Source organism: Eleutherodactylus coqui, chromosome 1 (genome assembly GCF_035609145.1).
Source record: "Eleutherodactylus coqui strain aEleCoq1 chromosome 1, aEleCoq1.hap1, whole genome shotgun sequence".
Lineage (NCBI taxonomy): Eukaryota > Metazoa > Chordata > Amphibia > Anura > Eleutherodactylidae > Eleutherodactylus > Eleutherodactylus coqui.
In genome coordinates, this window is record NC_089837.1 from 245877862 (window position 1) to 245900728 (window position 22867).

General features: G+C 47.0%; 2 protein-coding genes across 9 annotated transcripts in view; one reads left to right on the forward strand and one right to left on the reverse strand.

The window, feature by feature from the left end:
* The window catches only part of AK9 (adenylate kinase 9), a 165503-nt gene extending 150017 nt beyond the window's left edge, over window positions 1-15486 (reverse strand). For 3 of the 4 annotated variants that reach the window (XM_066607687.1, XM_066607671.1, XM_066607696.1), the window contains exons 1-4: window positions 15422-15486; window positions 9700-9825; window positions 4206-4269; window positions 1423-1475 (exon numbers count right to left, since the gene is read on the reverse strand). In XM_066607687.1, coding sequence (XP_066463784.1) covers window positions 1423-1475; window positions 4206-4269; window positions 9700-9816 — 234 coding nt within the window. In that variant the 5' untranslated portion in view covers window positions 9817-9825; window positions 15422-15486. The remainder of the gene's footprint in view (window positions 1-1422; window positions 1476-4205; window positions 4270-9699; window positions 9826-15421) is intronic. The other variant, XM_066607680.1, reaches the window with a different exon arrangement.
* The window catches only part of FIG4 (FIG4 phosphoinositide 5-phosphatase), a 260535-nt gene continuing 252767 nt past the window's right edge, over window positions 15100-22867 (forward strand). For 2 of the 5 annotated variants that reach the window (XM_066607706.1, XM_066607729.1), the window contains exon 1: window positions 15702-15774. The gene's annotated coding sequence lies outside the window, so the exon portion shown is untranslated. Of the gene's footprint in view, window positions 15119-15542; window positions 15571-15701; window positions 15775-22867 lie in introns of those variants that run through there. The other 3 variants (XM_066607721.1, XM_066607713.1, XM_066607736.1) reach the window with 3 other exon arrangements.

Here is a 22867-nt window from a genome sequence, read left to right on the forward strand (position 1 = left end):
CTGTCCTCCCATCTGTGAATGCTCTCTCTGTGAACCCTTCCCATGCCGCGATCTACTTGGATCAGCAGGACGCCGGCTATCAGTGACGACCCCCTGTCATGTGATCAGCATTATCCAATGGATAACGCCGATCGCATTAAAGTGAATAGAAATTTAAAAAAGATAAAGTTTTAGCTCCCGTCACGGATCAGATTCATGAGGGAAGCTAAGAGTCCTCCGTGATGTCTCACAGTGTTTTGGTGTTTGAGGACCTGATGCCGACTTCACGCGCACATGCAGAAGGCCGGGAGGCCTGGGAAATTTAAAATTACCCTGCTCATAGTAGTCGAAAGCAGGATGATGACACCGGGCGATGAGTTTTTAACATTAGAAAGTCCCATTGACAATCACAGTAAAAACCCAGTATTAACACAATGTTAAAAAAACACAAGTGTGTGGGAGCCCTAAACCATAAGACTTTCTATTCTATAGAAAAAGAAATTAAAAAAATCAAACCTGAAATAAGCCTTTTATATCATTACGTAATAATCCTGCACTTCAGCTTGATCTTCAAATTCCTATAAACAAGTCATGCCAAACTAAGTTTTTGCATCTGTAACCAGTAGTGTATGTGACAAACACGTGTAACCTGCTCTCCAGAGAGGTACTGTCTGTGCCATACTGGGGACAGGAGTGATTTTATTTATCCACATTTTTTGAGGAATATTGCTGACTATAAAGCAATGATCAGATTTTCACACAGGATCTTAAACTAAAGCACTATCACCCAGGTGGCTGGGATGCGGCGCAGTGGAGCCCCAGTGTTGGTGACCTCCCCTGGCCGCCACAGTCCAGTATGCCACCAGGTTGCTAGGGGCGGAGCAGGCGCCGCCCTGTGTCCCTGTTGCCATGGCAGCCAGGCGAGCGTCCTCTGTCCCCGCCTGGCCAGCTAGTGCTGGGGGGAAAGTTTTCCATCGCTTTGTGAGTAGTTCCTGCTTCTGTCACGCTCTCGCCCCAACCAGCTGCTGTACAAGTAGTTGCCAGTGTATGTTTGGTCTCCAGCTACACCCGCGTTTCGTGCATTTGACTTTCAGCTTTGACTTGTTGCTTCGGACTTTTGACTTTGCCTGACCCCTTGTACCTCGTTCCTCTCTGTTGCCGACCTGGATTGCCTGACCTGCCTTAGTGTGTGTTTGTTTCTTGTATTGTCTGAGTGTCTGGCTCCTGCCCCGCATCCCTAGCCAGTCTAGGAACTGTCGCCCGAGGGCCTAGCCTAGGGGGGCAAGTAGGTAGGGACAGGGGTTGTGGGAAGTTTTCAGAGACTCCCAGTTACCCGGACCCAAGCACCCTGACATTTTCTTTTTATGAATATTATCGTCTTAAGTTTTCCATACAAGAATTAAGCAACATAATGTAGCATTTTATTCAACAAATATCACCAACCATAATGCCTTGCGCTGTTTCCCGCTTTATGTGCTCATTAATCAGTTCCTTGGCTAGAAAATAACAAACAGACAAAAATAAGACATTAGCGTTAAAACATTTATGAAACATATATATTGCCCTAGCTTCAAGTCAGAATACATCTAAAAACAACACAAACAATTCTAAAGTCATCTTACTGTTCTGCAAGGCAGTAGATATTTGAAAAAGTCAATTTCACATGCCTAAATTTTGGTGGATTTTAGCATCTGAATGACATGTGGTTGTGTATAACTAAATTTGAACCACAATAGGGTTTTATGGCAACATTTGGTTGAATAGCCCCATGTGTCCCCTTGTGTGAAAATAACTTGTATTCTATTCATTCTGAGCATAGAGGTCCACTGGGCGGTCCTAGCAGTGGTTGACAGCTGTGTTTCACTGTATCTACAGAAATAGTTGTCAACACTAATAGGACCGTCCACTAGACCTCGGAGCTCAGAATAAGCAGGGATACAAATGAATGGAACACAAGTTCTACTGAATCTTTTACTATAAAACTATATACTAAACTGCTCAGATCCTCCTGCTCTCTAATGTTCTGCCCGCAGTTTGGACCACATGTTTCAGCCAACAGGCTCCTTTTAATCTGCGTTTCCAACAATACGAAAGACAGGACTGCATATATTGAAAGGATATGCCATAAATGCCTGATCAGTGGTAGTTGGACCGCTGAGACTCCAAAAAATCACGAAAAGCAGCAGGCAGTGGTGGTCTGCTGATATCTCCTCCTATTGGCTCCAGCTCCAAGCTGAACAGGTGCTGGAGACTTCAGTTAGGAGATGGGTGGCCTTGCAATCAATCTCTTTGATAGAAAGTATAAAATGATACAACAACATTCACCTAGTGTAAACTGGACATCTTTTATTCACTTGATCTTGGACTGCCACTTGTTTCCAGAATTAAAGAACTTCATTTAAATTAAGTCATGGTGCTGGTAGGCGACGTGACATGGAGCCAAATGAGGTACTTTTTATTGTCACCAACTCCCTGGATTCAGGAGTGTCCCCCTCTGAAGTCCCAGCGGTGTACAAAAATCTGACTCTTCAGAGTCCTGTGTGTGTGTTTTCCCATAGACTTTTTGTGTGCCTGCACTCTCCTATACAAGAGTCAGATTTTCGTGTGCTGCTGGGATTTCAGAGGTGGAGACTGCTGAATCCAGGGAGCAGGTCAGTATAAAAACACCTCACCTGGCTCCACGCCATGTCCCCTAATAGCACCAGAACTTAATTTATGAACATGACAGGTTCCCTTTAACCCATTAAGGACCAGGCGCGGTAAATATATGGTGCTTGGTTCTGGGCTAAACCCTGTCCAATCTACTGTCTGACGTCTTAAGACATTATGATTTAAGGCTTTACAGCTCCGATGTTGGAAGACGTCCGTCGGGGTTCTCTTACTGTAAATTGCCAGCCTCTTTGCTGTTGGAGCCTATCCAATGTGTCACCTCATGCAGTACTGGCTTTAGCCAACAGATAGCGCTGTTGTATAATGACAGAAAAAGAGTAAGCCCCCTAGGAAAACCAGGATACAAATTGGATTGGAAAGGGTTAAAACTCCGCCGATAGTAAAATTACGGTGGGGCTTTAAGCCTCCTGGCTCTGCAATCAATAAGGGGCAGAACGGGTTATCAGCTGTTAGTGACAGCTGATAACCATGAGGAGAAGGCAGGAGGGTTATTTAACCCTTCCTGCCTTTTCCTTCCCCAAGTACACAGCGTGCTCAATGAGCGCTGTGTACTCAAAAGTGAAAGTAGAAGTGTAACTTTCACTCCGGGAGGCATATATCTATATTCCACAACACTTCTGCTCGATTCAAAACCTGATTGGTTGTTTGGGTTGGCTGACTCACAGTGATTGGTTGTTTGGGTTGGCTGATTCACAGTGATTGGTTGTTTGGGGTGAATTGAGCAGAAGTGTTGTGGAATATAAATATATGCCTCCGGGAGCCGGGGGGGGGGTCATGTGACCACCGGGGTTCCCTGCTACAGCAGAGCTGGAGGGTCATACTAGACCCTGGGCAGCTCTGCCAGTGACTAATGTCACTACAGGGATTGCTTTTACCTGTAACTGGGGCTCCTATGGATGCCCCAGCTACAGTGGGAAAGTGTCAAATAAAAAATGAAAAAAGTGAATGTCCCCCAGAGGTCTTATATGACATCATGGGGGACATAGATGGTAAAAAACATAATTACATAAATAAGTAAAACAAAATTCCAGAATAAAACAACAATATATACATAAGAAAGAAAATAACCCAAAACCGACGCCAACCAAAACAGTCGCCGTATGCTTCCTGTAAAACCATACATATTATATATCAAAATGTTTGAAACAAAGAGAGGAACCCATACTCTATTTTATCATAAATATACAAAATAAAAAAAATAACTATAAATGTAAAAAAAATATCATTTTTTTAGCATCTTACCCTCAATCAAACTAAAAAACAAAAAAAGTCAGTGAAACAGATATTTTAAGAATCGCCCTATATGTCACAGAAAAAAAACCCACGGCAAAAATAGTTTTGGTAGCTAAAGGAAACAAAATACCGCAGTAAAACCGCCACATGGGTAAAATCCCTAAAAAGTGTCCGGTCCTTAAGGTACAAAACAGCCTGGTACTTAAGAGGTTATTCAGCATCACTAGGAATGCTCTTAGCAACACCGACTAGAGGGGTCTTTAAAGTTCGTCCAATATACTTTTTTTAAATACTTAAAACCACAAAGACAGAAAACCTGTTACCTTCAATAAAAATACAGTTCCACGACTGTGAAAGCTTCTTTCCGAGGGTAACCTTTCCCGTACCCTAGAAAATATAAATACTAAGCATGGAATTCCACATTGTTACAAATATAGTAATAGAAGCAGAAGAAATAGAGCTACAAACAGATGTTGGGATTTCTGCAGTCTAGGTACCAATATCATACACCGCATTGTGCAGACACCTTTTTTTATTTGTCAGTCAATTGAAGTGAACTAATTGCCATGGATCCGACTTCATTCACCTCTGGCATCAGGCTGAAATCACCAAATCTAGGAAAATATTTATTGCATTCCTCAAATGTAGCATTTGTTTGTAGCCATGCAAAGGGATGGGCATCTGCGCAGGATCTACTAGAGCAGCTCTCCTTTTTGACACATGGAGGGTGTCCCAAGAGGGCTCTTTGGTGCATAGAGGCTCTGCCATACAGGCTCCAGGTGATATATCTACTGAGAAATCCTACCCTACAATCAAGGCTTGTTTAAGCAAATAGTTCTGCACATAAAGAAACCAATGAAGCATGCCACAATTACAGAACCTGATCAAGAAAACCTCTATAAGAAATTGGAGGAATTCGGAAGTCCAGTACGGGCATATACACACTCGTTTTTAACAAGCTTTACTTTTTGATGAAGTTTTTTGTATACACATTTTTCCACTATATAGAAGTCTGTGGAAAAATGCATGAAGAAAATGCTACATCTAGAGCTATAAAAGATTAAAAAAGGTCTCTAGACCCCCAAATACTCCAATAGTGTGTTTTATAACTTCCTTAGGGAGAGCATCTAGACGGTGACTGAGTGAGGAGACTTAAAAGGCCATTCATGCTCCTCCAGGTAATATGCAAATAAGGGAGATGCACTGCAGCACTGTGGAGGTATTGTTCCATCTCCCTTATTTGCTTATACCTTCCTACTGACTTACTAAAATCCGGCCATGGCAAAAAAGGACAAAAAATATGGGGGAAAAAAATGCTGTTTCTTTAAAAAACAATGTGTGAACCCACTCTTGAAGTATATTTGCACCTTTTGCACACAAAAACATTAGAAAATAGTATTGTGAGGTCCAGACATTGAGATCTCCACTGAATGACAAAACAAAGGGAAAGAGGAGCTTGTCAAGGGGGCCCTAATCTGTACTATTTGCTGCCAGAAAACAGCTTTCTGTGCCCGTGGCCTCTTTGCCTTACTCTAGCAACAACTGAAAATTCAGGTTTGGCAGCACAGAAGCAGGTCACTAGGTTTTATTCCATTAAACTATCATAGTGTTATAATAGTTCTGAATAGATTTTGCAACATGCCTGCACCTTGGAATAGCATTGATCATATGACTATCCAGGAATAGTTAGTATACTGCAAATGCATTATTATACCAGGGGCATAACTAAAGGCTCAGGGACCCGGGTACAAGAGTTCAGCTTGGGCCTTCCCCACCTGTATCTATACCTCTACCTAAACCGTGCAGCATATAGCCCCAAAACAAAGTTAAATGCATGAACTAGTCCCTTGGCATAAGCTTGTCAAACATGACATCTTCTAAACAACGTGAATATTTGTTTGTAGCCAATTAGGCTGGGCTCCCACAAGAATATGATTACCACATATTATGCGAGCGCTGTACGTGCATGTGATTCACTGTAATTTGCAGGCAATCAAATACATTGCCATATGCAGTTTTGCTCACATTTGCAAGTAGGAATTGTGTAATAAGCGATCACAAAAAAAAAAAGCAGCATGTTCTATTTCGCAGCTAATTACATTGCATATGGGTGGCTTTGCAATGGCACAAAAAATATTACAATAAAAAACAAAATACCAAACAGGTGGACTGTGCATGACCGCATGCATGAGATATGCGCAGTACAATTTGACGGCCATATGCAGATATAGGGCAGGTCACCAGTGGCTACACAGCGGTAAAATGCTTCGTGACCCCACGCACCGTTTTACGCTTATGACCATATGAGTCCGGCCTTAGGTGGTATTCATGTGTTTTGTTGCATTTTTGAGCCACAATTAAAAAAGCACAGCATCTGATATTCAAAACCACATAAGTCTTTAAGAAACTGCTTAAAGGAGATGTCCCGCGCCGAAACGGGTTTTTTTTTTTTAAAACCCCCCCCCCGTTCGGCGCGAGACAACCCCGATGCAGGGGTTAAAAAAACAAACAGCACAGCGCTTACCTGAATCCCGGCGGTCCGGCGTCTTCATACTCACCTGCTGAAGATGGCCGCCGGGATCCTCTGCATCCGTGGACCGCAGCTCTTCTGTGCGGTCCACTGCCGATTCCAGCCTCCTGATTGGCTGGAATCGGCACGTGACGGGGCGGAGCTACACGGAGCTACACGGAGCCCCATAGAGAACAGCAGAAGACCCGGACTGCGCAAGCGCGGCTAATTTGGCCATCGGAGGGCGAAAATTAGTCGGCACCATGGAGACGAGGACGCCAGCAACGGAGCAGGTAAGTATAAAACTTTTTATAACTTCTGTATGTCTCATAATTAATGCACAATGTACATTACAAAGTGCATTATTATGGCCATACAGAAGTGTATAGACCCACTTGCTGCCTCGGGACATCTCCTTTAAGTTATAAAAAACTCCATGTGGATTTTTTAAACCGCATGCAAGCTTTTCATGCATTTTTTACTTGTATGCAAAGCGTGCAATTATATACAGGAGATACCCAGGTTATAGCAGCATGGTCTATATCACTATATATAGAGATATATCTCCTGTATATAGCAATATCAACCATGCTGGTGTAAGGCTAGTTTCACACCCGTCTCGGAACCTCTGGCCGGAGGATCCGTTACAGATTTGGCTCAAAATGCTGCATGCAGCACTTTTTCTTCTGTTCAAAAGCCAGACGGCTGAACAGAAAGCAGATCACCCCTTTATAGTCTATGGGGTACGTCCGACGGTGTTCTGTTCCGTCCAGAGACAAAGCCGTTCGGCTGCGGGAATTCCTCTTTCCTGATCACCGAATGGAGCAGAAGAGTGGAATCCTCAGCTCAGGTGAAACCAGCATAACCTGGGTATCTCCTGTATATAATTATATATGTACAGCTGGTATAAGACATACAAGTCCTGTATATAGTGATATAGCATTGTATGCCAGCACGGACGATATCACTACATACTGGATGTACAGCTTATACCAGTAGTAGTTCTTGTTAGCCATTCAGTTGTTCACAACCCTTGGCGACCCTACAGGAGAGCTCCCTCCATGTTTTTCGGTTTTGCACTGCTTCTTTCAGTTGTGTGATATCCATGCCAGTATCAGCTCTGACAGTATCAGCCATCGTGTCCTTTGGTGGACAGGTCTTCTTTTGCCACTGATCTGTCCAAGCATTATAGATTTTTCTAGTGACTTTGCTCACATTACATGGCCAAAGTACGTGAGTCTGAGCCTGGTCATCTTGCCCTCCAGTGATATATCAGGTCTTATATGATTCAAGACTTCTCTGCTTGTTACTCTCGCCGTCCAGGTTATACGCAGCAGCTTTCACCAGCACCACAGCTCAAACGTATCAATCCTCCTATCAGCTTTTTTCGCAGTCCGGCTCTCACATCCATACATGGCTATGGGGTAAACGGTGGTTTGCACTATCCTGCGTTTAGTTGCTATACCGATATCCCTACTTTTCCAGATGTTGTCCATGTTTAGCATCGCACTTCACCCCAATGCTGTCCTACATTTTATCACTGGCATAGATTCTCCAGCTTGGTCAATTTTTAAGCCAAAGAATATGAAGTCTTGCACGCGTTCTATGACCTCATTGTTGATTTTGATTTGAATTTGGCCATTTTTTGCGGTTGTCATAATTTTAGTCTTCTTTAAATTCAGGTAGAGGCCCATTTTTTCACTTTCAGTTTTGATCTTACATATCAGCTGCTTCAGATCAGCTTCTGTATCTGCAAGCTTAGTTGTGTCATCTGCGTAACGGAGATTATTGATGTTTCTTCCACCTATTCTCACCCCGGTTTCCAATTCGTCTAGGTCCATTTTCCGCATAATCACTTCTGCATATAGGTTAAACAAGAAGGGTGAGAAGATGCAGCCCTGTCGGATGCCTTTGCCGATCCAAACCAATCTGTGTGCCCATACTGTGTTCTCACATTGGCTTCTTGATTGGAATAAAGTGATTTTATTACCTTGATTAGATGTGCCCGGCTCTTGTAGGGCCTGCCATAGCTTGTCATGGTCAACGCAGTCAAAGGCCTTGGTGTATCTTGTATATATAGCTGGTATAAGTTTACTAGTAGTACTTATACAATTATATACAGGAGATATTCAAGTGATACCAGCATGCTCCATACCACTATATACAGGATGTACATTCCCCTATATATAGTGATATGGACCATGCTGGTATAACCTGAATATCTCCTGTATATAATTATACGTACTGCTGGTATAACCTAAACCAGCTATGCATACAAGATGCCATGCGGTACATACCTCAACGTACCACATCTATTGCTGACACCGTTCTCCTCCAGACTATCAGTGCACCGCCAGCTGGACTAATCACGCGGCCGACAGTGCACTTACAGACTACAGTTGTGATTGGTCACAACTCCAGTCTCTCAGTGGAAAAGAGCACTGTGCGTGCCCGGGGAGTATGCATCCTGTAATTGGCTGCGGGCCCCCCCCCGTGTAACGGCCCTCTCCTCTCCGAGTGCCACCCAGAGCCGGCCCATAGTGGTGAAACGGCATATGGGGGGGCTCTGGATGTGAACAATCTACCGTAGTCACCAGTGAATCTTGTTCCCTGAGGAAGGAGGCAGCAATTCTACATTGTCCAATGGTTTTTTGTTTTCTTTTTAATTCTTTATTTTGTCATTTTCAATTTCCATTTCCATGTTTATCACAGTGTCATTCCCAATGTTTACTTCTTGACCTTGCAGAGTCCAGATTACCTTGTCCCTCAAAAGACAAGGGGAAAAAGCTTCAGGAACTAAAGTCCAACTGCTCTATTTGGTCAAACTGAGCAAACACCTTGGGTTTGTAACAAATGTTTTTGTAGATTTGACAAAATAAAGCAATTGGATTTCACTGCCTGTCCCGAAGCTTTTTCCCTTTATCTCTACTAACGCAGCTTGAGCCAGCGTCCTCCAGAGCAGCATTCAGTATTGGACTATTCATGCACAGAACATGCTGGTTAGTGAGCTCCTACATGCATTACTTTATTTTGTCCACTCAATGAGCATGAAGAAATTGGCAATGACATATGACACAGACTGTAATAAGTACTGTGTGAAAGGAGAGATTAGGATGGTCATATAAATGTATCCCTGATCTAGGTAGCATGGACTCATAATACGACACCCATAGGCATTCATGGGCCGGTCCTGAATAACCAGCATCATTAAAAACAAACATTTTGAGTAAAAAGTACAATATAGTATGTAAAAGCCCAGTCATGTGCAGATATGGGTTAGAAAAAAGCTGTATGAAAAGAGGTCTTACTGGCTTTCCAACTATAAGAAAACAGGTTGGCTTGGACAAAAGAAAGGCTCTTTCCGTTTCATCCTCATCAAATGTGTCTGCAAGTGGAAGATGATGGGCATTCTCTCGCTGCGCCATTGTAAACTCCTACAAAGTAAGCAGAACATGTTCTCAGGTAAATCAGCAGAAATACTGCAAATCAATCAATTCACTTCCTACGGAGTTATTTGGTCTCTTTGAGACAAATGGTGTTAAAAAGGTTATAGGGGAACACACTTTTTTTTCCCCTTCAAAACTCGCTCCGCTTGCCCTAGTAACATAACAGTGGACACTCTTCCCCTCCCTGCAGCTGCTGTTTCGGTGGGGCCTGGTTCAAACTAGACTTCACTCTTAGGTACAGGGAGTTGGTGATGACATCACTGTGACTGCTGCAGCCAATGACTGGCTCCCTTCAGCAGGTGGTGAGCTCCAGCGGTCACAAGGCCGGGGGTCATGCAATCATCACTTTTCTTCTGAAAAAGAAAATCAGCAGAAACAAAAGCTGCAAGGAAGGTGTTTTTGGAGATTTAGGGGGGGGGGGGGGTGAGTGTCCTCAGATAATCCCTTTAATATGATAGTCAATGGAATAATAAGCAAAAATGCAAATCATTTTATTTACCAAAAATTACATTTTTTGGCTGAAAATTCCTCTAAAGTGCTGCCCAGTAGCAGTCTCCCCTCCTTCTAATCTACTGTCAAATGAAGTCCCTCTCTAGTAACAGACACCAAGATGGATTACAGGAAGTGGGGGTGTCTCATGCTGCCCCATAGAAGTCTATTGTGAGAAGAGGGCAAGAAGGAGGCTACTGCAAAGAGGGACTCACATAGCCATAATATATATAATATTATCCTTCTGTGTGTACTATAGAGTGCAGCTCATTTTAACCTACGTCCAGCACGTTCTATTTTACCACCTATTAGGCTCGATAGAGCCCTATTGTTCTTTATGGGTGCATACTAAACGCTGCACATATCCAACTACATTGTATATGTGCAGCAATAATACGCAATATTGCTAAGCGACAGAGCAGGAAATGTAAAAAAAATAATGAAACCAGGAACACTGCGCATGACAGCGTGCGTGAGATACACCGTCACTGGCAGGCTGATATCGCTGCCATACGCTGCAATACACCGGGGCACACTGTGGCAAAATGCTGTGTTATACATGCGGTGTTACCACACGCTCGTGTGAGCCCGGTCTTAGTGGTGGAGAAAACACAATGTGATTGTTCCCAGCAAGAGACACAAAGTCATCTTGTAGATAGGATACCTTTTAATGGCTAACAAAATACATGATGTTATAGCGAGCTTTAGAACCTCTCAGTGATCTGGATGGGGCAAATACACACACACAAATGTACACATCTGAACAGGCACAGACATAGCGAGACTAATTTGCACTTAAAAACACTGTAAAAAAACAGATTCATTGGTGAGGATGCCAACGTTTCATAACCTGTTTTTTTTTGCTCTGAAGAAAAAACTGTATGGCTTTGAAACAGGTTGATGTCCTCCCTCATAAATCAGTTTCCTCCATCACTTAGAGCTGTCCATGTAATTCTCACCAGGAGCTTCATTTTCTCCGTATTCACTAGATGCTGTGATAAATGCCGCACATTTGAAGACTGTCTAGTGTAAATTTGCACCGTCTAATATAGCATTCACAAATGGCCCCAGTAAGCACATTGGTGGGGTAGTGTAGCTTACTGACTGATAACGGAACAATAGTACCACCAGAATAGGGGGAAAGCCTCCCGGACAAAGCAAGATGGCCGCTTCTCTGACTAGCTGATGCACACTGCATTGTTAGCAGTGTGTTCACATGAGCAGCACTAGCCAATCAGAGCAGCATGTAGTGTCAGACTACCGACGCACAATGTACACCAGCCAGTCAGACAAGCAGTGCGACTATCTAGGTTTGTCTGGAACTGGAGAGTTGCTTTAATAACTGAAATCTTCAGGCCACTCTCACACACACCGTTTTTTACTGCGATTAGTGGGGCGGCCCGAGTGCTGTGCTAACCGCGGTACAATGCCACCGTTGATTTCAATCGGGCCTTGCACACATGCACTTGAATGCAGCATTTCTAACATGGCGATTTTTGAGCGCCGTTATATTTTCACGTTTTAGTACTTTTTACCACACCTCATCACAATGATTGCGTAGGCTTTTTAACGCACCCAAACACTGCAATATGCGTATAAAAACTCTGCTCAGTATCGTAGTAAAAATGGCACGATTCCAAGCAGCGTTTTCTGAATGTATGTTTGAGTGGCCTTAGTATCACCTAGAATTTAGTTAGTATTTTAGACATTCCTCATAGGCCACTCTAAGGCCCCCTGTCCATGGGCGTTGCGGTATCCCGCGGCTGCCGCCTGGGAGCAGGAGCCAGCACACAATTCTCTACAGGTCAGCTTATCTGATTCGCCGGTGATTTACCACCCTCGGAATCCCAGCCGTGGGCAGGGGGCCTTACACAAGTGCTTTTTACTGCAAATAATGTGGTGTTTTGAACGCCATAGATCATGGTATACACACCCACTGATTTCAATGGGACCTCACAGACATGCGTTGATCGCGACACTGGACAGCTCTTTTCAGCGCCACGATTTTCAAGCGCTGACTGCTCTATTTTTCCCCGTTGATCACACCTCATAACCCATCACAATGATGGGGTGCGCTAAAACACGCTATAAGCCACAGGTTCAGAGTAAATGTCGGCAGCAAGTGAATGATGAATGATAATTTGTTCGTTGTTCAGTTTTTGCAGGCATATAAATCAAACGATGATCTGCCTGTGCGAACAGCCCGTCGTTCATCTATGAATGGCAGCCTGTTCACTGTGAATGGAGGCAGGCGATGGGGCGATCTCCAGCTCGCTGCTCCTCCATTCACTGAATGGTCCTCGCTCCGGTGTGATAGTACAAGAGGGATTACTGTTGGGACGACTGTCATACACTGAAGCACCCAACAATCGTCCCGTGTGGAAGGACTCTAGTAGATGTGGATTTTGTGTGTTAGTTTTTCAGGCAGTTCCACAACCATAAGAGGCTCTGCTGTAAGATGTGGAGAGCACCAAATAGGCAGCGGTGTCGGCACAGAACTGGATGGCAGGAGCACTACTAGTTATGCCTAATAGAGAGCCCCACCACTGGATGGCAGGAGCACTACTAGTTATGGCTAATGGAGCGCCCCCTCTGATGGCAGGAGTACTAGTTATGGCTAATGGAGCGCCCCCTCTGATGGCAGGAGCACTACTAGTTATGCCTAATCGAGCACCCCCTCTGAGGGCAGGAGCACTACTAGTTATGGCTAATGGACCGCCCCCTCTGAGGGCAGGAGCACTACTAATTATGGCTAATGTAGCGCCCCCTCTGATGGCAGGAGCACTACTAGTTATGGCTAATGGAGCGCCCCCTCTGATGGCAGGAGCACTACTAGTTATGCCTAATCGCGCACCCCAGCACTGGATGGCAGGAGCACTACTGGTTATGGCTAATGGAGCGCCCCCTTGATGGCAGGAGCACTACTAGTTATGGCTAATGGAGCGCCCCCTCTGATGGCAGGAGCACTACTAGTTATGGCTAATGGAGCGCCCCCTCTGATGGCAGGAGCACTACTAGTTATGCCTAATCGCGCACCCCAGCACTGGATGGCAGGAGCACTACTGGTTATGGCTAATGGAGCGCCCCCTTGATGGCAGGAGCACTACTAGTTATGGCTAATGGAGCGCCCCCTTGATGGCAGGAGCACTACTAGTTATGGCTAATGGAGCGCCCCCTTGATGGCAGGAGCACTACTAGTTATGGCTAATGGAGCACCCCCTCTGATGGCAGGAGCACCACTAGTTATGCCTAATCAAGCACCCCAGCACTGGATGGCAGGAGCACTACTGGTTATGGCTAATGGAGCGCCCCCTTGATGGCAGGAGCACTACTAGTTATGGCTAATGGAGCACCCCCTCTGATGGCAGGAGCACCACTAGTTATGCCTAATCAAGCACCCCAGCACTGGATGGCAGGAGCACTACTAGTTATGGCTAATGGAGCGCCCCCTTGATGGCAGGAGCACTACTAGTTATGGCTAATGGAGCGCCCCCTTGATGGCAGGAGCACTACTAGTCATGGCTAATTGAGCGCCCCCTCTGATGGCAGGAGCACTACTAGTTATGGCTAATGGAGCGCCCCCTTGATGGCAGGAGCACTACTAGTTATGGCTAATGGAGCGCCCCCTTGATGGCAGGAGCACTACTAGTTATGGCTAATGGAGCGCCCCCTTGATGGCAGGAGCACTACTAGTTATGGCTAATGGAGCGCCCCCTTGATGGCAGGAGCACTACTAGTTATGGCTAATGGAGCACCCCCTCTGATGGCAGGAGCACCACTAGTTATGCCTAATCAAGCACCCCAGCACTGGATGGCAGGAGCACTACTGGTTATGGCTAATGGAGCGCCCCCTTGATGGCAGGAGCACTACTAGTTATGGCTAATGGAGCGCCCCCTTGATGGCAGGAGCACTACTAGTTATGGCTAATGGAGCACCCCCTCTGATGGCAGGAGCACCACTAGTTATGCCTAATCAAGCACCCCAGCACTGGATGGCAGGAGCACTACTAGTTATGGCTAATGGAGCGCCCCCTTGATGGCAGGAGCACTACTAGTTATGGCTAATGGAGCGCCCCCTTGATGGCAGGAGCACTACTAGTCATGGCTAATTGAGCGCCCCCTCTGATGGCAGGAGCACTACTAGTTATGGCTAATGGAGCGCCCCCTTGATGGCAGGAGCACTACTAGTTATGGCTAATGGAGCGCCCCCTTGATGGCAGGAGCACTACTAGTTATGGCTAATGGAGCGCCCCCTTGATGGCAGGAGCACTACTAGTTATGGCTAATGGAGCGCCCCCTTGATGGCAGGAGCACTACTAGTTATGGCTAATGGAGCACCCCCTCTGATGGCAGGAGCACCACTAGTTATGCCTAATCAAGCACCCCAGCACTGGATGGCAGGAGCACTACTAGTTATGGCTAATGGAGCGCCCCCTTGCTGGCAGGAGCACTACTAGTTATGGCTAATGGAGCGTCCCCTTGATGGCAGGAGCACTACTAGTTATGGCTAATAGAGCGCCCCCTTGATGGCAGGGGTCTTATCCCCCATATAACATACAGTATAATAACCGTCCTACACTATGTGCCTCCTGGGCGCCTCTTGAGTTATTCTGGACATTTCTTAAGGCACTTAACACGGAGCGGCTGTCAGATAATCGTTGGTTTGCTTTCACTCCCAGCGCTGTCATTACTTGGACGCCAGACATTGTTTATAGAGGAGTCTCCACGCAAATTCACTGACAGGTTGCTGAGATACAAGACTACGTTTGATCAACCAGCGACTACTATCTGGGTGAGCTGAAACAAAACGACTGCTGACTAGTGAGTGAATTATTGCGCAGCACCCTCTGTTTAGCCATGTTTTCTCAGAAGGACTGTTGGCATTCGCTCTTTCCAGCAGTTACTTGGCTATTAGTTGCCCCATGTGAAGCCATCCTTCCTTTCACCCGTCACTGCCCCTTCGGACAATGTCCTGTAACTCCAGCCCGTATTTGTACACGACACTGAGCAGCTGTGCCCTAGTGTGGCGCAGTCACCATGGTGACTCGCTCCACAGCCGCCTATAAGGGGTGTCCGCAGATCTCCCTATACTCACACACCGGCTCCCCTCTCTCTTCTCTGAGGCTCCGCACTGATTTGTGTACTGCGCTCCATGGTGACGGCACCGCCCACCCCAAGTCATGTGTGCTGGTCACGTGAGCGCGGCCGTGACGTGCAGAGCGCAGCCTGCAACTTGTGTCTGTGGTAAGCGTAGGGACTTTCGGTCTTTATCGCTATAATGACCTGCTGCTGCTCTGCTGCCCTGCTGCCCAACCTTATAGTGAGTGACTAGAAGCCCGGGAGGCGGAGCTGCTGCCCGGCTGACTAGAGGACTAGCTGTGTCAGACGTGACGTTATTACGTCATGACGTCACACGTCCAGCCAGCCAAGCGGGGTCACGTGCTGCAGGTACGGAGCGGGTGTCACTTGTTCGCAGGGTGTTCTATGGGTGGGTGGCAGTGACTGTAATGGAGGCTCTCTGGCTGTTGGTGCCGTTACTGCTCAGTCTGCTGTACACGTTCTGTATAAACCTGGAGTGTTGTGTGTGGGGGGGTCTCCCTGCGGAGCCCCTCCTGATCTGCAGGGATGCTTCTCCCACCTGCAGTAGCATCATATTATGGCTGGCTGCAGACAGCCGGACTCTGCAGCGACTCGCAGGCATTGGGAGGCCTGTACTTACGCTTTTTCCTTCACACAATTGCATATTCCGCGAGCTCAGGAAAAATCATAGCCTGGTGTATTTAGCTGCGGATGACCTCCATAGAAGTCAATGGAAGCCCTCCGACCCGCCGCCCGTCCACATCACCTAGGGACGGCGCAGGTGAAACAAGTATTTACAAACTAAAGTAGAAATGTGTCCTGCCCCGCCCACGGCCCCCGTGAGCCCCTGCGGTCAGCCGCATGACGGCTAATGCAGCTGTGCGCGGTCAAAACTGCCAGTGATTTCCGCTCTTGGACAGGAAAGAAAGCTCTTCCATAGGATGCTACGGCGGTGTTTGCTGCGGCTGTGCCACTTCCTGTATGAGATCTGGTGATCGCTAGCATGTAGCCCACCCTGACCAGCTCTGTTAGTGACTACTGCCCCTATGGGGGGATGTGTTCCCCTGGGGTCCTATGGATGTGCCCGCTAGTGTAAAAATGGGAAGTTATAAAAAGAAAAATAAATTCTAGTGTGAGTTCCCGTGAGGTCTTATATGACGCCATGGGGACGTGGCTATAAAGAAAAGACGGGATTAAAAGAAAGGCCCAACGTAAACTGTCACCATATCCGCCTGGAATATAGGATTAGTAAACTATCAAACCATCAGAACACAATGGGCAACCCATTTCTATATTTTAACAATATAACTTTAAAACTAAGGCTGCCTGTTCACGGGCGTAGCGGTATCCCGCGGCGGATCTCCGCTGCAAGAGCCACCGCCCAGGAGCAGGAGCCGGCACATGGATCTCCGCCGGTCAGTCTATCTGACAAATAGGCTGACCGCGGGGAATCGCGGCAAATTGCAGCATGCTGCGATTTGCCGCCCGCGAGCAGAGAATCGCTATGATTCTCTGCTCATGGAGAGGGGGGCTGCGCTCTCCATAGCAACGCTATGGAGAGTGTTCACTGCGTCCTAGCGGCTGGATTATCGCCGCGGGGAACGCAATGCAAACTCGCCCGTGGACAGGCCGTCTAAAGAACTATGAATCTGAAAAAGTCCTATTACTTTACACACATTAACCCTGCCCAAAAATTTCTGTGGAAAAAAAAAGTATAAAAAAAATAGCAATATATGTGATGGAAAAAAATGCAGCAAAAATATTGGCAGGTAAGAAAAAAAAAGGGCTGTAAAATTGCTAAAAAGTGTCCTGTCCTTTAGGCCTCGTTCACACGGGCTACAAAATGGGGGAGATGGCAGAGCGCGCAGGAGTGCTGAAGCCGGCAAGGGAATAATGGGAGAGCAGCAAGAAAAGTCACTTACAGGGTCGCAAGCAGCGAGAGCACACATGGCACTCCGGTGGGGGCAGAGTGACAGGGTCGGTGAGATGAGATGTCACAGCCAAGGAGATGATGGGCACCCATTCTCCTGCCCAGCCAATCATGTTGTGGGCGTGCATTTTGTCTCCACCTATTCTTCTGGTGGAGACAAGCTACACCAGTACCGCTCTACACTGCCTGTTGTCAAATAATGCCTGTCTTTAGTAAGAGAATGTGAAGGAGGGGAACCAATGCATGCTCTTACTAGTCTCTACAGACACTGCATCTAATGGGGACTGTTTACTGTGTTATAGGGACCCGAAGAAACAGATAACCGTGTCCAGACAGGATATTTTTGGGGTTTAGCCCCTCCTCAGTGTATAGTAGGTTTCTGGATGGGTGAAAGGCTTATGATGTGGGTTGGAAGTGGGACAGTTTCTCCTTGTGCAGACCACAAAGTAGGCGTGAGGAGACTTGTAAGGCCGTACTATGGGAAATTTTTGGTTTGCCAATAAGAGATGGTACTGTGCCTCAATAGCGCTGCCTATTGGAAAACAGCTTCCCTATTTGTGAAGACTGTAGTTTTTGCCTTTATGTTACAAGGCTGGGACCTGTAGGGAAGCTATCTTCCAGTAGGTGGTGCTGCAGAAAAAATTGTATCATCTTGTATTTGAAGGAGTGAAATCTGCAGCAAATCCACATCATGTGAGCCTATCCTTACAGTGAGTTAGAAGGAAGTCTGCAGTGTATAGTAGACCTACCAGGAGTCTCCTCCAACCAGCTCAGAGATGGCCAAGAATTGGTAGGGACGTACCTCCCACGTTGAAGCACGCAGCAGTACAAAATGCATTGCCAACAAATCCGCATACACTACCATGGCCTGTATGTGCATGTAATATGTGCCAAGGTAGAGCATGTCCCGTTCTTTTTGTATGCGCATTTCGCAAGCTGTGTGTGAGACACCATTGGAAGTAATGTAAAGTTTATTAATAATCTTTAGTTGTATAGCACCAATTTAGGCCCCCTGTCCACGGTCGTTGCGAAGTTCCGCGGCAGATCTCCGCCGCGGGAGCCGCCACCGATTCTCCGCCGGTCAGCCCTATCTGATAGGCTGGCCTAGGAGAATCGCAATGATTCTCCGCTCGTGGACAGATGCCGGCGCTTTCCATAGCAATGCTATAGAAAGCGTCGGCCGGCGTGATTTGCCGGTGGTTTACCACTGGCGAAATCACACCCGTGGACAGGCACCCTTATTCCGCTGCACTCTTGAGGCACAAGGGAGAAACAAATAATAGCAAAATTACAGAAATTTACAAAAGTTACTTATCATATTAAATTATTTGGAAACAAAGTGGGTGATACAGAAGGTACAGGGGCAGGCGGTGGAGCAAGGGGGGCACAGCAATGCAACGATAACATGTGATATATCGTTTTTTTTGGACACAAACAGGGTGGGGGGGTAATACAGGAGTTCTGGGGCAGGAAGTGTACATGATGGGCAAAAGTGGAAAGCTCTACGGAGGGTCAGGGGGCATATTGTAGGGGGAGGTCAGGAGGTTTGGTATGCTTCTTTGAAGAAGTGCAAACAATGCTCCACACTTGCTCTCATACTGTCACACAGGAGTGAGTATCCCTGGCCATGGAGGCTAGAGGAGATTTCACTACTTGTGCTCCCTTGCTCCTCTCCATTCACTTAAAGGGGTTGTCCCGCGAAAGCAAGTGGGTCTATACACTTCTGTATGGCCATATTAATGCACTTTGTAATATACATCGTGCATTAAATATGAGCCATACAGAGGTTATTCACTTACCTGTTCCGTTGCTAGCGTCCTCGACTCCATGGTGCCGTCTAATTTCAGCGTCTAATCGCCCGATTAGACGCGCTTGCGCAGTCCGGTCTTCTCCCTTCTGAATGGGGCCGCTCGTGCTGGAGAGCTGCTCCTCGTAGCTCCGCCCCGTCACGTGTGCTGATTCCAGCCAATCAGGAGGCTGGAATCGGCTATGGAACGCACAGAGCCCACGGTGCACCATGGGAGAAGACCTGCGGTCCACCGTGGGTGAAGATCCCGGCGGCCATCTTCGCAAGGTAAGTAAGAAGTCACCGGAGCGCGGGGATTCGGGTAAGTACTATCTGTTTTTTTTTTTAAACCCCTGCATCGGGTTTGTCTCCCGCCGAACGGGGGGGCTATTGAAAAAAAAAAAAAAACCGCGTCGGCGTGGGACAACCCCTTTTAACACAGCGGATGTTCAGTACTGAACGGCTGCAGTTTACAATCGTCGTTCAGGATTTTATGCAGCTTAGGAGATCGAGGAGGGAAATCTCCTCCAGTCGCCCCACCTCCCTGCTAGCTGCTCTGTCAGAGAGCCAGCGTTACTTGCTCTTGTGTAACCACACGGGAGCGAGTACATGCGGGGACGAGTGTCGGACATCGTTTGCCCGACATTTGTCCCATGTAAATGGGGCTTAAGGAGCGTCTGAAGTTATTACCACGTATTACATGTGCAATCCTGCGAGCGTAATAATCGGTAAAAACTGCTTATGTGAAGAGTAGGGCTTATATTTCAAGCTTCCCTCACCACCTCCCCCTAAAAATCTCAGGAAAGGGCACTACAAAGTTGTGCGACTTTGTAGCACCACAATCACAATATTGCTGTGCGAAAGCGATATCGCACAGAACACAGTTGCGATATTGCTGTGATTTTTCTCGTGCCGATAATGCTGTCGCCTGTGTGAAAGAGGCCTGAAGATCAGTTTTCAGTTGTGTGTGCACGTGGTTTTTTTTTTTTTTTTTTTTTAATGGGATCATGTCCACGGGCACATGTGTAATACACTGTGGGTCTCTCCGCAATGTTTTACCGAGTTTATTACATCGTCTCTGCTGGCAGAGACCTCGTATGGCTGCGTAAGCACTGCGTTCGCCCACGCATCACACAAACGTGCAGTATGACACTTTTTTTCCCTTTAAATTTCCCGCTCTGGGAAATGGCGATGTATATGAAAACACTGTGTATGGAGCTCACACGGCGTGGTACGCAGAGAGTTGGAGCATGCTGCCATCTACATGCATGTGTGCATACATCAGTGAAAGTCCATTGACTCCATTCACTGCGAATCACGCGTTGCTGCAACCTATGTGCAAACGTCGGTGAAAACCCGGTTGTGGACGTGAGCCCTTATAGGTATATAATGCATTGAATATGTTATGCAGTGCTAAAAGGACTGAGATCTCTGACATTTGTTGGTTTATTTTTACGGTTCTAACCGTATAGAAAATGTATACAAATTTTTTATTAGGTTTTCATAAAATGGTATCTCACAAAGCTAAAGGCTGAGGCTGGCGACGCAGCATCATATTTCAGACGCGACTTTGTGTCCATAATACAGGCGTGCCTCATGGTCTGACTGAGGGTTTCCTGACCTGAACGCTGAAGTATCTGATCCTAGACCTGCGGTGATGCCAATGCACATGTCAGTTATGGATCATAATCGCAACCGAAATACAGTGGGGCGTCACCAACCTAAGCCTGCCTGCAGACGGCCGGGTCAGATTCCCTACGAGAATTCTCGCAGTGGGATCCGACCTGCATCCCTGCAGGTACCAGTGCGGCTCTCACTTGCTCCCGTGGCTCCGGCTCTGTGATGTGCCAGCTGCTGCACAGCCGGCGCGCCGGGAGTGACCAGCACAGAAATAGAGCATGCCGCGATTTGTTTTCCCCGTGTATTTTCAGGCGGAGAAATCTGCTCCGTCTGCATAGGATTGTGTATTGTAATGCAATCCTATGCAGGCGGGCACGGGCAGAAATTCTGCGGGCAGATTTTATTTATAAAATCCGTGCATGGCCCCCGGATGGGAGATCTGTGCCTCTTGCTGCCCATAGGGATGCATTAGCATCCGTAGGGCAGCTAAAAGCATGCGGTTGAGATCGCAGCAAGCTCCATTTTTCTGCGGGTCTGCCGCACGGACAGCTCCCGCAGCTTCTATTTAAGCCTATGGAAGCCTTCCGTATCTGAGGCACACCCACCCCTGAATTTCTGCTCTACCGCGGAACAGCGGGAAAGCAGGAATTCCAAAAAAAAAAATGTGCCAAGCACATCCGCTGGGCCGAAGAAAGAAGATCCGGCCTTGACGTAGGGGAGACCCGCGGCATCCGGACAGGTAAGTATTAAAGGGGTTGTCCCGAGGCAGCAAGTGGGTCTATACACTTCTGCATGGCCATAATAATGCACTTTGTAATGTACATTGTGCATTAATTATGAGCCATACAGAAGTTATAAAAAGTTTTATACTTACCTGCTCCGTTGCTGGCGTCCTCGTCTCCATGGTGCCGACTAATTTTCGCCCTCCGATGGCCAAATTAGCCGCGCTTGCGCAGTCCGGGTCTTCTTCTCTTCTGAATGGGGCTCCGTGTAGCTCCGCCCCGTCACGTGCCGATTCCAGCCAATCAGGAGGCTGGAATCGGCAATGGACCGCACAGAAGCCCTGCGGTCCATGAAGACAGAGGATCCCGGCGGCCATCTTCAGCAGGTGAGTATGAAGACGCCGGACCGCCGGGATTCAGGTAAGCGCTGTGCGGGTGGTTTTTTTAACCCCTGCATCGGGGTTGTCTCGCGCCGAACGGGGGGGGGGGGGGTTTAAAAAAAAAAAAACCCCGTTTCGGCGCGGGACATCTCCTTTAAGGATTTTCTGGCCTCATGTCTGCAGGAACGGAGTGATCTGCAGCGGGATTCTACATGGAGAATCCGCGCGAGCCCGAATTTTCCCGTGGACATTAGGCCTAACACAGCGATGTTGCTTAAAGGGGTTGTCCCGCGCCGAAACGGGTTTTGTTTTTTTTTCAAACCCCCCCCCCCCCCGTTCGGCGCGAGACAACCCCGATGCAGGGGTTAAAAAAGATCACCGGACAGCGCTTACCTGAATCCCCGCGCTTCGGTGACTTCTTACTTACCCGGTGAAGATGGCCGCCGGCATCTTCTTCCTCCGCAGACCGCAGGGCTTCTGTGCGGTCCATTGCCGATTCCAGCCTCCTGATTGGCTGGAATCGGCACGTGACGGGGCGGAGCTACACGGAGCCCCATTGAGAAGATAAGAAGACCCGGACTGCGCAAGCGCGTCTAATTTGGCCATTAGACGGCGAAAATTAGACGGCAACCATGGAGACGAGGACGCCAGCAACGGAGCAGGTAAGTGAAAAACTTTTTATAACTTCTGTATGGCTCATAATTAATGCACAATGTACATTACAAAGTGCATTAATATGGCCATACAGAAGTGTATAACCCCACTTGCTGCCGCGGGACAACCCCTTTAATTGAAAAAGGGGGCAAAGAAAAGGGATTGTCAAAGGGAAAACAGAAATGTGACATATGAGTCATGTAGGCGATATAAGGTTTCAAATGCCGACAAGCAAAACAAATGCAGTTAAATACTTTATTTTTAAAGTATACGGTGCAACAACCGAAAACTGGTGGCTTTTATCTGGGAAAAAGTTGACTGTCCTTGAAATTTTCGTCTGATAGACAAGATCTTTCATCAGTGATATCTT